The 24565-nt window shown below is 37.3% G+C and overlaps 1 protein-coding gene across 3 annotated transcripts in view; it reads right to left on the reverse strand.

Annotated features, from left to right (window-relative positions):
• The window catches only part of LOC132113886 (storkhead-box protein 2-like), a 73210-nt gene that overhangs the window by 33703 nt on the left and 14942 nt on the right, over positions 1-24565 (reverse strand). The window contains exon 1 of one of the 3 annotated variants that reach the window (XM_059521925.1): positions 13667-13936. The exons of the other annotated variants lie outside the window; for them this stretch is intronic. Coding sequence (XP_059377908.1) covers positions 13667-13832 — 166 coding nt within the window. The 5' untranslated portion in view covers positions 13833-13936. Of the gene's footprint in view, positions 1-13666; positions 13937-24565 lie in introns of those variants that run through there. 3 annotated transcript variants of the gene reach the window in all.

Raw genomic sequence — 24565 nt, forward strand, 5'->3', positions numbered from 1 at the left:
AATTCTGTTCTTTTGAATTCTATTTAAAAAAAAAAAATCTTGGAAAAAATGTTACACGGTTTCAAAATATGGTTTTTAACACTGATAAGTGTCAAAATTGTCAGTCAATCAGGTGGAGACTGAGGGAACGCTGGCACGTTTTGGCTGCCGCTCCTCTCTCTCCCGTTTTGTTTGTCTGTTTCTAAATATTACACAACGGTTTTGGAGCTTTTGAGCACTTGAAGTTTGAAGACGTTTGAAGATTGTATAACCTTTCGAACTGCTGAACCACGATGTGCGTTTTAGTTTCACCTGTTGGCCTATTGTTCCTAATTTTAAACGTCTTGTTGCTGGAACAAACTTTCCTCTTGCCTTTTGCGAGGTTGCTATTGGTGTGGATTCCTCCTGCATGGCGCTAAGGTACACTGTTTGCCAACTGTTGAAATTGAAAAGGAACTTTTATTTAGCACACGATACCTATGCTAACTGTGATGATGTTGGAATACTTCGGCGTAAGCGCTACTTACATCGCTCTTCAAGGCTCAGTGTTATATGTTCCTCATCTGATGCTGTTTCCTATCCTACATTTCTTCGTAAACATCAAAGGTCGGTGTATAAACCTGTTGGGATTAACAATAACAACTTGACTGTGCTAACATACAAAGAGCATCCACGGGAGGTTTCGGAGTCCCCGTGCCTGTTGAAAAAATAGTCTGCTATTTTTAATGCTCGCTCTGTCAACAATAAAGCGGTGGCTTTATCTGACATCATTCTGGAAGAAAATCTTGACTTTTTAAGTATAGTCGAAACATGGCACAAACATTCGGACGGTCTTCTTTTTAATGAACTCACTCCTGCTGGTTATGGGTTATTAGATCTCCCGCGATCTACTGGCAGAGGTGGTGGCATTATTGTTCTGTACAATCAGAAATTCAATTTAAGACCCGTTGCTGTTCCACTGTTATCTTCATTTGAATGTCTTGTTTCACTGTTTCTGAGTGTTATTCAACTGCCATAACTACAGTCTACCGGCCTCCTAAAGCAAACAAAGACTTTCTATCTGAGTTTGCGGATCTGTTGTCGCATCTGTGCCTTAAATTTGAGAGAACTCTTTTTTTGGGGGATTTTAATATCCAGATGGACAAAAAAGACTGCATTAACAAAGGACTTCTTGTCCTTGCTGGAGTGCTTTGGTTTAAATCAATTTGTTGACTGTATTACACATAACAAAGGTCATATTTTAGATCTAGTGATATCAAATGGGTCTTTTGTGTCTGGGATGTCTGCTACTGATTTAGGATTGTCTGATCATCTGGCAATCTTTTTTGATATGCATATACCTGTTGCTAACACTGCCTCCTCTCGTATTTTGACTTATCGGAAGTGGAGATCAGTTGATCCTTCTGATTTCTCTTTTTTTATTGACTCTTCATTAAGTTGTTTTACTCCATCTGACCCTCTGGAGAAAAGGGTTTCTATGTTAAATTCAGCTCTCCTATCTGGCCTGGATTTATTTGCTCCTCCGAAGTCACGCTCTGTTTCATTCGTACGTCCTTATATGCTTACAAGCATATAAGGCTGGAATTGTGTCTGCCAGATCTGACTATTTTTCTAAAATGATTGATGACAATCAGGGTAATTCTTTTTATTCTTTTTAATTCAATTAACAAATTTTTGAATCATAAAACTGTCTCTCATGTTACTGCTTCTGATCATCTCTGTAATAAGTTTCTGGATTTTTTTGTCACCAAAGTTGAAAATGTTCGTAGAGATTTTTGTACTTCTACTTTACTGTCTTCTACTGCTGTTCATATTCCTTCTAATTCTGGTACTAAGTTGTCTAAATTCTGTACAATAGACTTATATTCTCTTTTAGCAGAGGTTTCAAAAATGAAAGCAGCCACTTCTTTACTAGATCCCATACCATTTGGTCTGTTTAAATCATGTTTTGCTTCTTTGTGTCCCTTTGTTCTGAGCATTATAAATGACTCTCTGTGTACTGCGGTTGTACCAACAGCGTTTAAAACCGCTGCAATTACCCCAGTGCCTAAAAAGTCAAATATTGACTGTGAGAACTAATTTCTGTCCCATATCTAATCTCCCTTTTTTTGCTAAACTTTTGGAACGAGTGGTTGCTTCTCAGTTGATTTCTCATTTAACTCAGAACAATCTCTTTGAGCCTCTGCAATCAGGCTTTCGTAAATTACATAGTACAGAAACAGCTCTGGTTAGGGTCACCAATGACCTGTTAATCGCCTCAGATTCTGGCTGTCTTCCAGTTTTGATCCTACTTGATCTCAGTGCCGCTTTTGACACTGTTGATCACTCAATTTTAATTACTCGTCTTGAAACTGTTTTTGGGGTTTCAAATACTGCTCTTAATTGGTTTAAGTCCTACCTTTTTGATCGGAAGCAGTTCGTTGCCATGGGTGGATTTAGATCTGAGGTTAATGTTGTGCAGTCTGGTGTCCAACAGGGGTCAAGTTTGGGCCCTCTTCTTTTTAATATTTATGTCTATCCTCTTGGCCAGCTTTTGAGATCTCTTGGTCTAAAATTCCACTTCTATGCAGATGATACCCAGATCTATATTCATTTTAGACCTAATGAAATTGTGCCTGTTAATTTTCTTTCTGAGTGTATTTCTAGGATGAAGGAATGGATGACGGATAATTTTCTTTGTCTTAACAGTGAAAAGACTGAGATTATGCTTGTTGGTTCACCCTACCATCTACGCAAATCAGAGCCGGTTGTTCTAACTCTTGATGGCTCAAATGTGGAGTTTCAAACAAAATTGAGGAATCTAGGAGTAATTTTTGATGCCAATCTAACGTTTGAGCCACATGTTCTGAATACTGTTAAAATTTCATTCTTCCATCTTAGAAATATTGCCAGATTGCGTCCAATGCTATCGTTTACTTTGATAAACACTTTAATGTTTTCCCGTATTGATTACTGTAATGCCTTGTTAGCTGGCGTGTCAAAAGCTACCTTAAACAGAATGCAGGTTTTACAAAATTCAGCTGTCAGAATCCTTACTAGAACTAATATACATGATCTTATTACTCCCGTTTTGGAGTCTTTGCACTGGCTTCCCATTAGGTTTAGGGTGGACTTCAAAATTCTGATACTTACTTACAAGGCACTGCATGGTTTAGCACCTCAATACTTGACCGAGCTTTTAACTCCATATACTCCAAAACGTGATCTTCGTTCTTCGGAATCTGGTCTTTTAACTGTTCCTTCAACTCGTTTAAAATCAATGGGAGACAGGGCTTTTTCTTCATTAGCTCCAAAACTTTGGAATTCTCTACCGATTGAGATTAGGCAAGCTAAATCTTTTGGTATTTTCAAATCACAGCTTAAAACTCATTTTTTTAGGTTTGCTTTTAATTGATCTATTGTCTTTTATGTTTATTTTACAGTGTATTATGTCTTTTTGTGTGCTGTATTTTCTTTCTTTCTTTGTTGTTTTAATTGTTTCTGTACAGCGCTTTGAGATGTACATTTAAAGGCGCTATAGAAAATAAAGATTATTATTATTATATTATTATAATAATAATACATGTTTCTTGAGCAGCAAATGAACATATTCGAATGATTTCTGAAGGATCATGTGAAACTGAAGACTGGAGTGGTGATTCATCTTTGCATCACTGCAATAATGACATTTTTAAAAACATGCAAATAGAAAACAATGCTTTCAAATGTAGTATTTAACAACAGTAGTGTTTTACGGTACTTCCAATCAAATAAATGCTTTTGAAAGATGGTACAAAATGACTGTTTAGCTCCTGCTAATTCACGCCTGAAAGCTAGGTGGCGCCGACCAACAATGCAATTCCACTGCTCAATATAAAGCATTAAATTAGGATAAACAAGGTTCTACACCAGAAACAAACTATCTATAATGCTTACAAGAATATGCTACATCATAAAATATCATTAGAAGTACAATTAGCATCAAGCTACAGTTGAAAATGTATTTAATTATTAATGTACTTGCTTACCCACTTTAAACCATCATCGAGTGCTTGTAATAACTTCCGATTGTAATCTATAGTTGATTTTGATTAATAAGCTGACACATGCACACGTTTTTTTTGTACGCTACACTGCTAAACTTTTTATAATGCTACACTGCTAAACTTTATCATAAACATCCTTTATTGCTATAAAAATACCATGAGCTGCATACAAAACACATACAGAAAATATATCGTCATAATCATATGCCTATTTGCTTTCATATTTAATGTGTAAAGAGTGAACATGCTCTGACTCATTACTCTTGCGCATTTGGAAGAAAACGGACAGCGCTACAGATCACAAAATTCAGTGGACAATCAATAGAAATGTTATTCTGTATAAAGAACATGTGAGAATAAATCTGTTCTCAAATACCAATGATAAGAAGAACTCAGCATCCACTTTCTTCTCTTATCCGGGATACTCTTCTTCTGTGTTTGTTTACACTGGTTTTAGAAACAGCGCCACCACTCTTTTTTTGCAACAGCAGCTGCTCCGGTCAACCTTAAAAAGGAACCTTAAAAATGGCATAATATGGCCATTTTAACTGAGCAACTGCTGAAAAATTCTCACAAGATGCAGGTTTAGCCTGCATACTGAAACAACAAATCCTAAAGATCAAACCAGTCACTGTCTGCTTATGATGCCAAAACATCAGCAGAAACATCTGGAATAAAAGACTTTCAGTGTAAGAGGGAGGCAGAGTTTCAGTAAATAAATCTTCATTTAAATTAATCTGACATCATATGAATTACAGCCTCCTTACAAAACACATAAACAACATACTTCACGTTTATCAGGACCAAATGTAATTTAAGATATGAAGACTGCAGGAGAGCATCTTATGAATGTCAGGGAAAATGCTAAACTGCATATTTACATTATCAACTGATCACAGTGGTCAGTGGGTTGTCTGAACAAGTATTTCACTAGTCAAACTTAAAAAGTGTAAAATGTAAAACAGCAAAACCCTTTCTAAGAAGTTGCATGTTTGGATTCATCTCTTTTAAATCACCAGCGCTAAAGCATTTTTTTCCCAGTGATGTATGTACATATGCAAGATGCCACTGGAAAAAAGGGTTTTACGTACATTTAACATTTACAGTTTAACTCCAAATTTAATATTACAAATAAAAATTGGCAATCAGCTAACTATCCCAACCAACTCCCAATTAATAGTCAAAACTCTAGATTTAACTTGGTCTCAAGACATGTACTGAATTGCAGCATTCATTCAGTTCTATGGCAAAAACCTTTGAACGGCAATAAACATGACATACTCCAAAATGAATGCTGCCCTTTACAGAGCAATAAGCTGAGAAAACCACAAAGAGTTCTGGATATGTTTGAAGTTTAACGCTCTTTCATTGGAAATGCTGGATGACACTATACAGTCCTTCTCAAAAGGAGGTGATGACAACCTTTTCTGTGTTAAAACAGCCTTCTATCCCTGTACTCTTGTCGCACAATCTGCAATTTAAGGCCTGAACTGAATTTCAAAGTAGGCTTGGTGGATGAAAAGATTAAAAGAATGCCCAAGACATAAAAAAGGCAAAACAAAGTGAACATATAAAAGAAAGTACATTAGTAGGCTGAAGTCATCATTGAAAACTTCAAGTTTTACAGCTTCAGTTACTTCTGCAATAACTGGAAGACCAAACGAAGAAAAAAGAAAAAACGTGAACCGAGGGCTGCGCAGCAGAACTAACAGAGGCTCCTAGGTTGGCGCCAACTGACATCTTACAGTTTACTGTGACTGTGTGTCATCTAGGATAGGAATAGGAAAGAATGGAGAAAATATGCGAAAGACTAATGCAGAAATATCTGAGAGAGGGAACGGCAGCTCTGGACTGTATAAAGCAAGGTGATTACTCTCATTCATATAGTGTGAGAAAAATTGTAAGCATAGATGCAACAGGTTTTTATATTGGCATTGTAGTCAAAAACAAATGACAAATATTTCCTGGAAAATATTTACTTTGGAAAGGCACTATATAAATAAAACATACTATTAATAAGTTAAATAGTACCTCACAACCCAAAAACTTAAGGTGACAGTGGCAAGAAGAATCTGTTGCATTCATTTGTCATGTATGATAATCATAAAAACAATTTGTTTTCTTTCAAACTTTACAGTTTGAAAACCCCTCATTTAACACTCATATGCTGAATCTGAACTGCCATCACCAGACATACAAAGCCGCTCCCATTGCTATTGGTATAGCAAGGCTGAAAAAAGACAGAAAGGGAGACTGTTGAGAACTTCACAACATCTTTAGAATGCAAATAAATCACGGACAATGAAAACATGGTGTGAAACTGTGTGTGTTCGAGTGTGTGTGTATGTATCTGTGTGGTGGGTACATGGCAATTCTGAGTTGCTTGCCAGTACTTTAGCGTTCCCATCCAATCAAATGTTTAGAGAAGCATTCCTTTTCATTGCATCCAAAGCTTCTCTCTAAGAGACTAGAAGGAAATGCACAAAGCATCAGAAAACAAACAAAGTATTCAAAAATGACAATCAAGCCCAAACAGTCTCCTACAATCAAAACAGCCTATGATAAATAACAGTGTCTCAAAAGCCATACTGATGAATGATTGGGAGTGACACAGTGAAGCATCTTCCCAATAAACAAACATTCATTCTTTTGTGTTTTATTTATTTTTTTGCAAGACAGTAATGGCATACATATGACAAACTGTGCTTAAGATATTAAAATATGGAAAAGTTCATAGTTTGTTTATCAAGCAAGCTTTTTATGCGCACAAAATGCCTTAAACTATCCTTAGAGGAGTCAACAGGTTTTGTGGCGAAACAATTATTTTTCCCATTTATACTGTCTTTTTTACAGTTAACTGTCGGTAAGTTCAGACGTGCAGTCGTGCCTGCAGTGAAGAGAGCAGAAAGCGGCATGCAAACAGATCAAACTTTCAGTGAGTGAAAAACAATGGCATTCTCAAAAATTCTTGACAGGTCCTTAAAAAGTCTTAAATTTAGTAGCATAAGTCTTAAATAGTACAAGAAAGTCGTAATTATTATTTCAGGTCTTTATGGATGGAAAGACGACAATTGCAATATGGCATAATGTGACAATTAAACTTCAAAAGGCTATGGTTAAGTGATTAAACATGAGCGCTGCTTGTTTCAGGGTGCTTTCACACTAGCACTGGCATTTGGATTTGTGTGCGCACCCGCGAACCATACCCAAATCCGCTTATAAAACGGTGGTCTGGGGTACGGTTTGCTGCTGATGTGAACACAATCATACCAAATCGCGGAAGTGAATCGCTATTAATGATGTATTTTTTTTATGAAAATGTGTGTTTGTGTGTGTGTTTCACTCACTTTCCTGACAAGTCTTACTGACGCGCTGCAAGCAGAGAGCTGTATGTCTCATTTCTGTTTGCCTTCAGCATTCTATAGAGCATTTGCAGTACATTTGTAAGACAGACGCAAGTGCCGTTATGTACTGAGGCTTTGTAAACAAAACAAACGGTTCAAAAACGTAAATACATAAAAGTGCAGAGACTAATGTTATTCATTTGCCGCGTTCTCCTGTGCCGTCGTTACTAAGCAACGGGGTAAACAGCTGTTGGCTTAATGACACAAACGAACCGCGGTTTGGACCCATACAAAATAATATTAACACAGTCCAGTGGGGGCAGGGGGATGGGGGAAGCAATCGAACTTGGGTTTGGACCAAGCAATTGATCAAAGTGTGAAAGCACCCTCAAAGTCAGCTGCTGCTCTGCTTTGTGTTCTGTGGTTACAAGGGAAAACCCTTTATTCTGCCATTCCAAAAGCACCACCTACTGGCAGATAACCAATTAGCATTTTTAATAAGCCCATCTGCTGTTTTTGTTATCAATGTTTTTATGTTACAAACACTCAGTTGTAAATGTGAACTTCAACAAGAAGTTAAAGCATAATAAAAATGTAAAAAATGTAAACAGTAAAATATGTGTTATTTCATTATTATATCAAAGGATTTATGATAATTGATTAAATGAACATAAAAACTGATTATATTCAATTTGACTCCATTTTCTTAAAAAATGGTTTAAAGGCTTAAAGGCAGGGTAGGTAAGAAAAATGTATAAAAAACTTTTTTTCCAAATTTGTTTAAACTTTATTTATATATCAATACATAATTAAAATGTAAGTACTCTGAAAAAGAAAGTATAAAAATCGAGTGACTGTAGACCTCTCACGACTGTTTTAAAGACAGCTCATTATTTCCATTCACTCCACCCCCTCCCTTCTGGGCTCCTTCCAAAGCCTCTACTACGGCTTGCTAAGTAATGTTATGTTAGCTATATTACGCAGCTACGTGTGCTAATGACACATGCTTCATGAAAAAATATGTATGATCAAAATACAAAAAGAAAGATTTACCTGTCCAGCAGAAATAAAGCCATCAAGGAGTCACTTTCAGCCCCTTGAGTTCCCTCAGTTCTCGCCATCGTTGGAAAGCCACGCCGATATTTTTATTTCTTTGTTTATCCAAAGACTTTTTGTTCATTGCCTTTTCTTGTACTGTTACTGTCTTCCTTTTTTTGCCTGGTTTGCCTTCACTAACTGCATAGGCTGGTACTGTGAATTTTGCTTGCTGTTTCTCTGCCATTGTTTTGGTATTCCTAGGATCCATGCCTGTTGAATTCCTCAAATCAAACGTGCACGCGCAAGTGGGCAGGTCATGTGTGGCAAAAGGGTGGTTGCCATAGTTGCGAGAGAGTGACAGTCGCCTAAGCCAATCCTATGTTTCGTCCCGAAATGGAAATAATGTGCTGTGTTTAATACAGATTAAACGGTCTAGAGTCACTCGATTTTTATACTCTTTTTATCAGAGTACTTACATTTTAATTATGCATTGATATATATAGAAAGTTTAAACAAATTTGGAAGAAAGTTGTTTATACATGTATTACCTACCCTGCCTTTAAATGTGTGTGAAGTCTATCATTTTATAAAACTTGTTTGTTTTTGTGAAAACCTGTATCTACAGTCATTTTAATTTTATTTGTGCAGGTCTTAAAAAGTCTTACATTTTAGCTCAAAATATACTGCAGTATCCTGGTCTGACAAAAAAAAAAAATCTAGATAATTGTCCGGACTTTGGCAGGTGAGGAGGATTCATTATTGGACCTCAAGTAATTTTAGTTGAAGACCCCTGCTGTAGAGGTTGATAAGGGTAATTTGTCAAATCCAGTCACATGGTTTACTGACATCTAAGCTTGTCCCATCTAGAAAATCAACCAACTATTACTTGGTATGCTCTGAACTGCAGGACCAGCTGTTATTTATTTTAGATCTGTTACGTGACACAAAGGCAAGTCTGATACCAGTGGGGTCAGATTAGCTAGAAATAATGACTGTATACGAAAAGTCAAAGTAAAGTCTGATTGCAGCATTAAGATGCCATTCAAGATGAAAAAGTCTCTGATTTGAGCAGTTAGCTATTTAGAATAAACAGTCTACAAATCATTAATCTCCTAATAGTGTAATGGCAAGATATATCTAGTTCCATGTGCCACAAAATCTGTCTTATTTTTAATTTTAAATATAATACTAAGCATAAAGTCCCTTAATTCAGAAAATCTTGAAATATTATAAGACTAATATTCTATGGGAATATTAAGTCTACAAAGACCATGTAGGAACTGCAGATGAAAGTCTATCCCAGAACAGATGTCCCATTTGAAGAATCTACTGAAACAAAGTCTGGGATTTCGGCACCATTTAGGTGAATCCCTCCAAAATCCACGAGCTGACAGGGAGCTCTGATATTTTTCTCGTGAGCGAGAGAACGTGTGCATGCGTGTGTGTCCAAGGTGAATCTGAAAGTCTAAAGATGTGTAGTATGAATCACATTAGAAGTTACCATTTTAGGCTACATCATTATATGATAGGTTTTCCTAAATTAGCAATGCACAAATCTTTCCTATTACTGTAGAACAATTTTTCTTTCGGAGACTGCAACCAAAATGTATTACTTATTGCCTCAAATTAATTACACATTTGAAACCATCCCAGACTTCCCTAACATTACTTTCCTAATGACTCTGGGATCTCCTCCAGAAAACCCCCTATAGTCAGTCAGTGTAATTCTGTGCTGAGCGATAGCCAGGTAAGATAACAGTAAATCTCTCTCTCAACTCACCCATGACAGCATAAAATTCCCTATAATTGTTTTAAAACTTAAAACTGAAAAAGCACTAAGCTGGGGAACAAAGGACACCTGATTGGATTGGATATTGATACTAAACAGAGGAGCCAGTCAAAAGAAATCAATAAGAAAATCTAAAACCCCACAAAACTGTCGGCATACAGCTGTAAGTTATTAACCTTGTCTGTCGTAGCAGATTTGCATGTGGATACTGCATACCATGACTCCCCCACTGACCTGCATGGATTAGTGCTCCACACTAGTAATGGGTTACTGGAAATGCAGAAGAAAATTGAAAGACAAGAAAGCACAGGGTGAAGTTCTGCATCTACCATAATGCCAAAGCATACGACTTTATCTCTGAACAATGCAGATAATTGTGTGACCTTTACTTAATAGTTAATAATAGTTTATATAATAGTTTATATAATAGTCTTTATATTGCCACCCCCAACTAACACTCCTCCAAGAGAAAACAGGCCAGAAGTCAGGCGGTTTGTACAATCCGCAAGCTCACTCTACCGGCAGCAAACCACCACCACACTAAAAATATCACACAAGCCATGTGAGGTATTCAGTCATTTGATTTTCTGTGGGTTTTAACCAATATTTGGGAGCAAAAGCTTCCAATATTAGTTTGAAGAACTACAACAGGAAGATGCATTTCAGTAGTTTATGGACATTTCTTTCCTGCATGAATAAAATATAGTCAATAATGTCAGTGTAAAAGAAAGAAAAAAAAGATATGTAAGGAACCCTAAGAAATGCTTACTAAATTTTACAGATTTGCTTCAAGATCATTAGTGAATAACAAAACTTGGGGAAAAAAAAAATGGGGAACCTTAGATATCATGAATTAACAATGGACAACTTGATAATTTACACACCTTGAAATGTAAAACTGTATATGTAATTCTATTCAAAATTAATGCAGTAAAAGTATTTTTCATCACCCCTTTCATGTTAGCCACAGCACTGACTAGTAAAGTAGTAAAGTAAATCTGGTGATCTGTGAAATGTCACTTAAAAATCTTAATTTTACCAATAATCAAATACTAACAATAGATGCAGTTATGATTTAAATCCAACCCTTGGATTTGAATCTGTAGTAGCTACAATATGATTTGACTTTAATGTAAGATCGAAAGGAACAGCTTTTTCTATGACTCCTGATTGCAAAAATCAGTAACAACAGAAACTGCCTCTTCAACATAAACCAATAGCAGACTTCACATCCAAATGCCAGTGCTTTGATATCAGCCATGAAAACTCTTTAAATAATGACTACTTTATGTCCCTTCAATGATGATTCACTGTTTTAAGAAACTGTACAGTACAATCAAGCTGAGATATACAAGGCCTAAACATCAAGAGAGAGCCGTACAATCATTTTAGCCAACTTTAAAACAGATCTTTCCACTAGCCAGTGACGCAGAAGTAGACTCACTTTCAGAGCCCCACACATTGAATCACACGCTAGTGTTTGTGCCCCAAATGACACCCAAACTGCACAATGACCACATTATTTAACCTTTGACACACAAGGTTGCTAGGAAACATGAAGGGTCCTCAAACCAATGTGGTTTATCCATTACCATTCAGCTTTATTTCAAGCTACTCTCGATTCAAGTGAAGCAAATGGAACTTGGCCATTATACGCTGGTCAGCGTAAATTTTAGCTTTACACCTTCATGTACATCAACCAGTGAACCATAACTCATGTAACAATGACCCCAAGCATGGAAGGCAAAACATTTTAGAGGACCAACATGTGGTGCACTTCACATCAGGCTCGGGTTCCCTCCACATTGTTGGTAAGACTGCTGGACGTAGACTAATCAAACTGGGATGGGGTAATCCTTGGTCATCGCCTCTTAATTCTGTCGTTAGCACAGAGAAGAGCAGCTGTTACGAGAGGGTTCTGGCACAGCGGCAATAAGAGTATTTATTTTTATGGGAGCACTCTGTTGTTTCAGGCCTTGAGCTTGGGTCTGGGATCTCTCCACAGTGATTTGATATAATGACATCCAACAGGAAACCTTAATTAGCCGATCAAAATATGAGATGCACTTTATCCTGTTATATATTGCCCTCTGGGTCTGAACAAGTTGGGTAAAGTATCACAAAATGAGCACATGTAATCAACTTAGCTTAAATATCCTATCGTGACAACAGGTCTCAGCACATCATGCAATAAACACAAATCTAGAATTGGAATATGGATGTGCAAAATTACACATTTTCATAGTCGACTGGTCAGTGAGTTGTCCGAGTGATGTCCCTCTTAATGACAGGGCTTCCTTTAGACTAACTAACATGCTTCTCACATATTTTTGACATTAAGATTGAATTTCAATAACTTTTCCAGTTATTTGTGATTATTGGATGAGGATTTAAAAAATCTTTTGGTTTTACATCACAGCAAGCAATGTTTTTCACTGATAATTTGTTTTAGAGCTGAGCCAGAACTAGAACAATTTATATTCAACTCCTTAAGTCCATTTCATTATTTTTCTGACTTTTCTAGGTCTGGAAATCAAAATTCCCTGTGGAAGTACTGATTGTATAATTAGGTTGATTTAGGGTCACATCCACCAGACCTCGATCAGATGCATTTCTTAAGGGACACATTCTTTTTCAGCAGCAGTTGGACAGAGTTCAAAAGAAAGTCACATTATACAATACTTTTAACATGCATTTTTTACATACTAGTTTAGCTTATTACTGTGCACACTGACCAACATTAAAATAATAATACTAATAGCAGCAGTATTCAATATGATATCTGACAAATATTCATAAAAAATGTAGGCTAAAGATCTATAAACTTTTATTGCACAAAACTACTTGAAGTCTGACAATAACTAGCTTAAAATAACAAGTTGCACTTTGATGGCTACAGTTGTTCTGCTTTCAGATGATGAATTTATAGATGCAACATCTCAGAGTTCCCCATGCTGACATTTTAATAGCACAATAAAACCAGCATGGCAAAATCCTCTCTGAGACGTCTCTCTAAATTCATCCCCTGTAAATCTTTGCTGCTAAAAATAATAAAGCTAAAGCAAAAACGTGAATAAAAAATCTAGATACTCACTGAACCATCTTTAGAAACTTGTAAACTATCTAACCAATGAAATAAAATACCAAAGGCAAACATTTACAAGCAAACAGATTCCAAATCAAATCTACTTTTCTGAAATACTGGAGTAGCTGCTCGACACAAGATCCAGATGCAACAAAACTCAGCTAACACTTGCACACCCAATAGCATGTTCAGACAGTGTGAAGCGAATGCTAAAAATAGCTGACCTGCATCTGTAATGCAACAGAAATAATCATCTCATGGTCCTAAATCTGGTGAAAGTCACCCATTCAAAGCAAGCTTTAAATTTTGGATTACATTCAAAAATAAAATGTACGAGGGCTGTAAAATCAGATGCCCAAATGAATAAAATGTCTCTTCCGCCAGTGGTGCGTAAAGGACAACTGACCTGTAATCATGAATCCTCTAGGACAGTGAGAGATGAAGTGTTTTGGGTAATGTTTGTGAAGCCGGTAGTCTTTTTCGCTCCGTGACCGGGTGCGATCGGAGGCCCGGTCAGAGAATTCGGAACTGGGCCAGGCCCTGCGCAGAGTGGTGCTGTGTGTTTTTTTCATGATGAGCCTGGATAAAGACAGCGTGCCGGCACCAGCTCTGATATCACACCACCACAATCACACTTCAGACATGGCAGGATACCATCTTTATCAACCTCTCTCCTCTTCTGAAATCCATGCACATGCAATTACAGATCCTCGGGTTGTAAAGCGGTTGCGGAATCCCTTTTGAATGGTTTTGGGTCCTCCTGGTCCTGAAGCCGTCAACTGCAGATGCATCCAGCAAAGCATCACCCTCCACACACCTAATCCTGGCATCCGCTTTCTGGCTCCAAGTGCAAACAGAGGCACACATGCACACTACTCTCACATGCTCGCTGAACGCAGCGGCATGTGGATGGAAGATGAGGAGGTGTGTGGGAGTGGAGGGAGGAAGGGTACGAGGGGACTCATGTGGAAGAGATGGAAGGAGGGGATTTTAGAGGGGTCGGAGTGGGGGGGGGGGGTCTGCACGATTTTCACACTGTGAGAAGAACCCTAGATTCAGACAAAAGATCAATTCAGTTGGGCTTCACTCCACTAGTGCAGAGCCGTCTAGACAAAGGAGACCCCCAAAAACAAATGAGACTTTTAAGACCAGTAACCAGAGTGGAGACAAAGTCTCAGGCGGTTGTCTTCATGTGCAGGGCAAGGGTCCTTCAAGCATGCAGAAATTACAAGCGGGGAAAAAAAGCGGATATGTGGGAAACACAAGATCCAAGTCCTCCCCCTTCTCTGATTCAAATCCAATTCTGGAAAGAACTCAATCTGTTTTAAGAAAAATAACATGTCACACAAAGACCCGCTTAGGCGCATTGGAAGACTTGGAGATTTATGACGCATTTAGAAGATAAACAATGCATTGCACGCTGAAGAACTGTACTTCTGCTGGTCTTTCTTCAGGCTGTGTTGCTTGACTTGCCTCTCTTGCACTAAGCACTCGTAAACGTTCTCTTACTGAGGCTGGTGCATGAAGCTCCTGCTTTTGCCTGTGTACACTGATGATTTGAGAAGCTGTCTGTCTTCAGACTTGTTGATCCAGTCAGGGTGCGCTTCTCGCCACAAAGAATCGGCAAGAGAAAGCCCTGAAGATTCTCACTTACTGGCAGTCCGCCCAGCCTATGGAAACCCTGTGCTTTATTTATATACGCTGCCTCGCAGGCTCCCCAGACAGTCAAACAGTCGCAGTAAAGAGCGTGTGAGAAATGATGATGAGGAGTCCCTTATCTGTAAGAGACGGATGACAAAAGAGTCGAGGCTTGCAGTGCCTCTTCCAAAAGAACTTATTTTCTCTCTCTTCTCTCTGCCTTTTTCACTGAAAATCCCTCTTTCCTCCAGGCAGAGTCATTCACAATTCCCACTCTCTCCCGTCAGTTGAAGTACCAGCTGCAAGAGAAATTCCTCTGGAATGTAATTAAAGAGATCCCTCCACGGCAGCACGAGCGGGAAAAACGGGGTTTGGGGAGCAGTGTGGAAAAGTGAATGGAGATCTCTTCCACCCTCCCTTTCTCTCTCTCGCTCTGTCACGCTGTCATCCCTCCCTCCCTACCTCTCCTCACAGGAGCGCAATCGTGCAGCTGTTTGAGAACACAGCCAATCACTCCATGGCAGCAGACAGAGAGAGAGTGTGACAAGATTTCTCTCTTTCATGCACGGCATACACAAATTGTATTATTTAGTCAAGAGTTGCACAGGAGAATACGACAGTCACAAAGATACACACAAAAAGGCACAGTGATGGACATATCAAATTGAATATTGTTTGTTTTTTAAATGTATCTATCTATCTATCTATCTATCTATCTATCTATCTATCTATCTATCTCTCTCTCTCTCTCTCTCTATATATATATATATACATATATGGTCACATTAAAACACTCTTGGAAACTTTTTAGCATGCATTCTTCATTTAATTTTTACCACTATTCAATCTTATACTATAAAGATCCATTTAAATTGTACATGCTTAAAACTATCTAAAAATATTATTATTATTACTGTTAATGATGATGATGAAAAATTTGCTTATTTTCACCACAACAGCAAGCTTGAGATGAAATGAGGTAGTTGATGTGTGAAAAAAGTACATATCATTGGTGAACAGAAAATTATGAACATATATTTTATAATCCAGTGAAGCAACACTGTATCAGAAAAAAACGTACCTTCAAATTTTCACTAGTAAAGCCAAAGGTACACCTTTGTACTTGCTAAATCGCTAAAGGATGCATATTGATAAGGTATTAATGTGTACATTTGAGGGTATCGTCCCAGGACCAAGCTGTACACTTAAAGGTAACATAAAAAAATAAAAAATCAGACAGTGTCCAGTATTGCACATTGTTAGTGAACAAATTAAACTAGTAAATGTGTTTAAGTATTATTTTCTGAAAGTCCACAGGGCCAATAGTGCCCACAGTTGAGGAACCACCATAAAACTGCATTTATACAGGATATCCCGAAGACACTGTGTGCATGAAATGTTTTTTCCATTTTGTCCAGTACAACAACAGTATAATTTTCAACAAACTGTATTTAACAAAGCTGCTCTGTCTCTCTCCCTCGTTCACCTCCGCAGGGCAGATCATTAATCAGAGGGAGGACTCCCTCTCTGTCCGGCCAAATGAGCAGCGAGAAACTAATGTTTTTCCAATAAGCCACAGATCAAAGGTCACCCATCCATAATAAAGCAGACTTCCACCATCCTTCTCATTAATATCAACAATCTATGCCCACAGCTTGCAGCGAACAAATTGGCATCAGTGTTTCCTGAAGGGAAACAAAAGGACAAATGTAATGATTCAAAGAATGTAACAAATCATTTCTAACTATTTATGATGAACTAAATTATGTCTTTTCAGCTTCGAAATGGATTGGTTGAGCACTGATTCGTTGCAGGCAGAGGGTGTTGGGTTACAAAGCTTTTTAATGGAACACTATAGAGTCATGGAGAGCAGAAACCTGCTGTAGGTCAAATGCAACCTTGGCTCACTAGTACAGACTTTGCAGGAGTCTTGGCAAATGCAGTTTACAACTTTCCATGAGGTCTGGACAGTTTCGAAGAAGACAACGCATCCACTGTGGGTAGTTTTATCTAGTTGGATATAGAGTATAGTGTTAGCAACAGTAAGGTCATGGGTTTGATTCCCAAGAACAAATAAGCTGAATGCAATACAAGTCCCTTTGGATAAAGCCGCCAGCCAAACACATGAAAGTAAATATACCTTTGAGACTGTCAGCATTTGCATTTAACATTCTCTGACCAACTGCAACACATCAACTGTTGTTCCCAACTCTGCCAATAAAAACGCTCCACTGTCTAGACATCCTGGCATGACAGTTTCACTGGAAAACCCTCTGCTGTCGCTTCATGCCTTGCAAAACCTCAATGCTTCTTTCCTCCAAGGCTCTCCAAGTCTGGTAATCTCTAGCCCGGGCCATGGTGCCAGTTCTCTCGGTCTGAGTTAACTTTTTCTGGGTCTGTCATGGATCATATTTCCAGTTGTGTTATGTCAGGGCCGCCAATGATGACAAGAATGCAGACGAGGGCTCATGAAGCACGTCTTTCCTTCCAGAGAAAGCTGACAGCGTGACCCTTAGAGGTGTGTTAGTGAAGCATAACAGACTGCAGAGTAGCACAACACATGGGGTGGTGGGTCAGAGAGGAGTCTTAAAACAGCAAATTGATAAAAATGATGACCATTGACAATGACAACGATAACAATGAATGGTGGTCTTTGCATAATGCACTCAGTAATAAATGAAACTAAGATTACTGAAGTACATATTACATGAAAATACTTGTTATACTGTTTCTTGGTAAATGTTAGAAATAAAAAAACAAATAATATATACAAATTAATTATATATAAAACTAGTAATTTTCTAAGTAAAAACTACTTATACCCCAGTAAGGAGAAGGACACATTCAATTGATCACAAACGACCATAAAGATTTTAAAGTGTTTAAAACATTTAGATTTTTATTCAAAAAATCCTGAATTCAAAAGCGTCAGAAATCCTGAAATCCAAAATGTAATGTATCATGGTTTCCATAAAAATATTAAGCAGCACAACTGTTTTCAAAATTGATGATAGTTTTTTTTTTTTTTTGACCAGAACATCAGCATATTAGAATGATTTCTGAGGAATAATGTGACATTGAAAACTGGAGTAATGACTCCAGTAATATTGCATTTAAAGAGCAAACAAGCGATTAGCTAAATATTTAAGTGTATTCATCATGTATTTGTTGTTAAACATCAAATTCAGGGTTTAAATTAAACAACAAACTTTAAATGCATTTCTTCCTCCAAAACACTTTATTTAAACACTTGTGTTGTACAATTTTACACACTTAGCATTATTTATAGCAAATGTTATAAAAATATAATTATGTAAATTTAAATGGACCACTGGGGACAATCCAATCCAACAATCAAACAATAATCACCAGATTAATCGACTATAAATAGTTGCCCAGTTGCCTTGTCTAAATTTTAAGATTTAGTTAAAACCCATGAGAACACCATGATATTACCATGCTTTCTGAGGCTGGTACAATAGTAATACCAGTATATAATGCAAATACCATTTTTTTTGTGCATAAATGTGATTATTTTGTTTCATCTGATTAATTACCATTAGCAACTAATACCATCACTTCACCATGTTTCTGCCACAAGACTTACAGTAACAAAAAGTCAAAGCATCTCTTCATTTCTATACAATGGTACTGGGTTCTAAGCAAGCCATTGTCAGCTTGTTCCTGTCCTCTCTGTGTGACTGATCCCACACTTGCGCTTGGCTGCAGGTTTTTTTAATCTGAGAAGTTCATAACACCATTATAACTGCCAGATCCCCCCATGCATGAGTGCTCTGAATTATCAACCCTGCCCCCCGCTTTCAAACCATGCTGTTTTCCTTCTCTCTCACCCTCTTTTCTTCCAGAATAATCACAATCTCCTTCTCCCTCCTCGTAGCACCCCATACTGAAAGAAACACACTGCTGATACTCCCACGCCAAACAATCCCAAACATGCCTCCATTAGTGAGTGTCAGAAAGCGCTCCAAGCTACACAGACAACTCTGTTTGCCCATATTTAGTCCATTCCACCACCGAAAATACCACAAATCACTCTTACATTTACCATAGTAATGAAACAATTAGACAGGCTCTTCTCTGACTATAGGAATTAGCGTGTTGAAACTAAGAGCCTGAACATGCAGTCACATGTACATCATGACTTTGGACTAGGGATTTCAAAAGCACTAATATACTCAATACTTTGAAACAAAGTCAAATCAATAATTAAAATAAATAAAAAGAGAAAACTAATTGCTATTAAATACATTTTCATTTTCCTGAATAATTTAGAAAAAAAAAAACGACCAAAGTTTACTTAATTGAGAAATACTGGAAAGCTACATGAATTTAAATGCAGTTTTACATTAGTTTAAAATTATGTTTGTTAATATTTCTCCTAACCCTAAAAAGCCCATTAAAAGACACTGGAAAATTAATTTATTGCTATTTTTCATCTTATTAGGACAGAAATGATTTTTTTTTTTTTTTAACTTTTATTTTTGTATTTAATGTTTGTATCCCTTTGGGCTTATAAATTGATTGAAAACAGAATACTTGTTGGACAATGCATGCTAGAACATTTATTCTAGAACATTATTCTCTCATAACATACAGCAACCTTTTTTGTAATATTGTGTTAAAAATTATAATGTATATTTATTAATATATTAGCCTACTTTATCATATTTGATACACAAATTTCTAGGGTCTATAAATGATCAGCATTAGGAATGCACAATATTATCAGACTGATATCAGAATCGGCCGATAATGGCTTTAAAAGTAAATATCGGCATCTGCCTGATATGAAAATTTATGCCGATATGTCTTTCCGATAAGAGGAATACGTTAACTCACATGTGAGCAGGGTGTTCTAGGAAATAGGTGCTAAACATTAGATGTTTAATTTTTTTTTTTTTCATGTTAAAATGTAAATGTCGTATATGCAGGCTTTTGAGGAGGATTAGTTTGTCTATCTCTCAGTAATCACTTGAATCGCTTATGAGACATAAAAACCTGATGTATGAAATACAATACTAAACAAAAACACATATGCAAACAATATATATTTTGTACATAAGTTGGCATATGTGTTTTTGTCAAGTATCTTATTTAATGACCTAAACCTATATTCAATATTGCTAACTAAATGATTAATGATTGAAAATAGAATTTCTGAAATAGGCTACAAAGTCTATAGACCAAAGGGGTCTATAATTCAAAAATATATTTATTTGAATACCCCTAAAATGGTGACATATCCCCTGAGATAAAGATTATGATAAATGTAAAAGTTAAATTCATAAAATGTCAATACAAACACAGTAAGCTAGCAGCAACTACTTAAACATGAGAGTCCCATACAGATATTGGAAATATGTGAAATACATCAACTTTTATATGAGGGTGAGTGTTTTCCCACTACAGGTGGCTATGATATTTCTAAATGTGAGCTAAACAAAGATTGCACGATCAGAGTCACCAAATCTAAATATTCACAACAAACAAACTTTCAACATGAAAGCAAGAAATGAGAACAAAACTTTCACTGCCTCTACCCACACTCTCTTTTTTAGGGTTAATATTAAACATAAAATGTAATAAATTAATTGAAATAAGTAAATGACGGATTGCATACACTTGTGTTTTTGCTTTGGTAGCAAAATTGGTTTCGTTAAACATTAAAATTCACTGATGTTGCTATCAATACTGAAATTGATAACATGACAATGTGTTGCATCAGCTTCAAACAGCAATGCAAATAGTGATAAAGTTTAATCTGTAGTTTAAATCGTGCTATTGTTGCTATTGATATGCTATTGTACTTTGTTGATCCTGGCACTTCGACTCTGCTGCCATAAGCATTGCATAATTCCTTATTTCCTTTTCTAACCTGTATTCATGTGGCACCTGTTTCAGAAGCTCATCGGCTCATTAGTTAAGTGCACATGAGCCGAAATGGGTGCACATCCACAACATGTCCACTGGTGTGGAAGAAACCCACTCAATATCACCAAAAATGCCAGAAGTCTGCTGCTTTAAAGGGCATCCATAAAATGTACAGCAAGCGAGGTTGTCTTCAGCATGCTATATGATTTGCTTTTGACAACACTGAAAAAAAGAAACGTTACGATTTAAGAAATATGAAATAGAATACATAACTTCTAAATTGTTATTCTGATAATAAACAAAACTAAACTAAAATACATTAAAAAACACTAAAAAAACATTTGTACCAGTAGTAAAACGTGCATGGTCACCTAAAGCTTGATTGAGAAACACAAATCTAGAACCATCTCTATTAGTGGCCCTACATAATCTGACCAGAAACAATCAGCAGTATGTCTGTTTACAAGAGTTCATGTTAGATGTGGTGTGTGTTATGAAGACAAGATGGGAAAAGCATGTTGCTCTTGATTCTACTGACACAGGGTGAATGTTTTGGATTATAAAGTTGGTCTGAGGACGTACCTCTGAAAAATGCAGTGTTATTTAAACAGAATGTGTTCTTTCCCTCATATATCAAACTATAAGCCCATATCATGGAAAACAGAAATGTTTATGGTCTTTTGAAATAAAGGATTTTTATATACTATGGAATATTTACAACTCAAAGTTGCCTCCCTAGTCCATCTAGAAAACTTCAGTTACAGGTCATTCAGAAGTCATGACTGTTCTGAAGTCACAATAAGCACATTATCTTATGACTACATTTACTGTACATAGTCCTAATCCGGGCCAAAAACTAAAATTTTGCCACACCTGCCAATGGCTGGTAACATGAGAAATTTACTCGCCATAAATGTTTTTATCAGCCATGTGCATTGATTGCAGTAAGTGCATTATTTAATAAAAAATAAAAGCTGAAATTTTTTTTTTGAAACACATCTAATTATAACATCTTATTATTATACATTTCATTTATGTTTTATTATTATTCAATTGTAAAAAAAATGATTCAATAAGAAAATATCACTATAGTATTATACCACAATATATCATAATATTTATAACAACTTTAAGTTACATAATAATAATAATAATTTATTTTCATTTAATTATTACTTTATATAACAGCAGCACTAATACAATACTAATTTATGGTTGTCTTTTCTTTCAAATGTTATATCATAAAGTTTTTTAGTTTTTTTGTGAAAAACTGCAGTGAAACAAACTGTTTCTAATCATAAGCAGTTTTAACTTTTTTTAGTGAGAGAAACCTTGACCAACATTAAAATACCCAACACACGCTGCTCCTTAAAATGAACGCATTAAAGAGGTCATGAACTGAGAAATCTAATTTCCCTTGATCTTTTAACATATAACAGGTCAATATACTATAAAACATCTCTTTAGTCTAAAAACAGCTTTTATTGAAACCAAAGTTTTGGAAAGTGCCACTTTATGATGTTATAGTGTGGCTAAACCATCAAGAGAACCATACAGATGACATTACAAGACAATGTGTGTGTAAGTTGTGAAAAATAGTGTTTGAATTGCCTTTCTTGTGATCCTAACATATCTACATGGGACACGAGGACTATTGCGTCATGTCACAAATCAATTTCTCTTTCAGGTCTAAAGCGGCGCGAATGCTTGGAGTATGTCAGAAATAGAGGGGGACATCAGTTTATGGTTCATCAGTTCTGTCATTTATAGTCACGTTGCAGTGACCATCTGTTAACCGAAACTGTTAGCCAATCATAGAAGTGGGCGTTTACTTGCGAGTTTTGAATGCGTCCCGCTTTAAAAAAACAGACCATTCTGCAGAGAGGCTCAAAAACAGGATAGAAAATAGCCTATTACTTTCTTAATTATGATGTAAAAATCACTCAAGAGCTCAAGAGAATATTATAAAATAATAAAAAAAATGCAGTAGCCCCTTTAAGAATTTGACAATATGCGATATGTGTGGATGTTGCATGCAGACTGTGAATGAGGAGAGCTCACCATGTGCATGCCCTGAGAGGAAAGCACCAATGCCAAGCTGTTGCCAATGAGGCCAGGCCTCTGGACTCCTCCTGCAGCAGCCTGATTTCAGTAAAAATGGGCAATTATAGCCCTTAATGAAATAAATAGCCAGCGCAGAATGACCTCTGCCAAACCGCAACTCAATGGCCTCTGTCCAAACCTAAACCATACAGGACAGGAGGAACTTCAACATTTATGAAGTACCTAAGCTCAACGTCCTCACCATTCTAGACAGTTCTGTGGTTCTCTAGGGATAGCAGACTGATGAAATTCTGGATGTGAAATAATGTTGATCATATTGTTCAGATTAAATAGCAAAGAACTAGAACTGGTTTCAAACGGCATGGCTCTCAAAGTACATTAGAGGTCTGTGATTGTGTTAGCAGGTTTAGAATGGTTTAACCAAATTAAAACATTTTTATTTCCCTGAAGTTACTGATAAAATGTCAGTCTTTCTTTAAAAACATTTTTGCTACTTTGCCTTTAAGACTTAGGTATTCTATTTCTACTTGGCCATTGCATTGACCCTTGATGTTTTTCCTTTCACCCATACACACACACTCAACAAACACCCTGAACTCTTTAAATCTAATTTTCATATGATACATGCCCTATATTAAGTCAAGCTGCACACATTAGGACATCAATGTGTCCATTTTTCAGGCAGAAGAAGCTTTGAAGGACCTTGACAAGTCATACACATCTTGGTATTCTGACATTAGTTTGGCCATCCCTGAGTTCTGGTCTTCTGAGGAAACTTTTATCACCCTCACTTTCTTAAACCACAAACTCTTATCTGTAATTCTGTTCTACATCTTTCAACAGGCTTGTCTATTACAAAAACATGGCTCTAACAGAGAGAAATTAAGCTGCCTGACAGTATTTGTTACGTTAATGAACTTTTGTTTCCTTATTTGGTCATCTTCTGCTCCTATGCCTGGAGCAACTGGACCGTTCGCTGGAGGACCATACCAGGGACTTTCTAGATCTGGCGTGCCTTACCCACTTCCCCGACCGCTCGCTCTCAAATTTCTTCTACACCGGCCTGAGCGAGCGGTGTAAGGCAGGCCTACCAGCGAACGGCCCCCGAGAGGATTTCGCCGCTTTCATGGAGTGGGTGCTGGAGAAAAATGGATCTTCATGGACCATCTGCACCGCCGAAGAGGATATCTCCAGCCCCACTCCTGACCCAGAGACCAGCCAGCCGCCATCACGCCGCACGGAGCCAGAGCCCACCGCAGCCGCAGAGCCCGAGCCTTTCACTGACAGGGAGCAGGACCTCGAGGGCGCGACTGACCAGGTGTGTGAGCCGGCAACACCGTGCGTCGTGGGAGTTTTAGTGGAGATCGAGGGCGAGGAGGAAAGCCCTGCAAACTCTTCTGCGACTGAGGGTGAGCTGTTTTCGGTCTCGGGAAATGATATGGAGCATCTTATGGACTGGTCTATGGAGGTAATCCCTGAATTTTCTGTTTCTCCACTGGTTCCATCCAGCCCTGTTCCCCCTGTATACCCTCTCAGTCTCCCACTCCCACCTCCTCCAGTCAGTTCCTCTGCTCCATTTCCGCTGGTTCCGCCCAGCCCTGAATTTTCTTTTTCTCCGCTGTTTCCGTCCAGCCCAGAACTTTGTTTCTCCGCTGGTTCCGTCCAGCCCTGAATTTTCTGTGTCTCCACTGGTTCCACCCAGCCCTGAATT

This window comes from Carassius carassius, chromosome 33, assembly GCF_963082965.1.
Source record: "Carassius carassius chromosome 33, fCarCar2.1, whole genome shotgun sequence".
NCBI classification, from domain to species: Eukaryota; Metazoa; Chordata; class Actinopteri; order Cypriniformes; family Cyprinidae; genus Carassius; species Carassius carassius.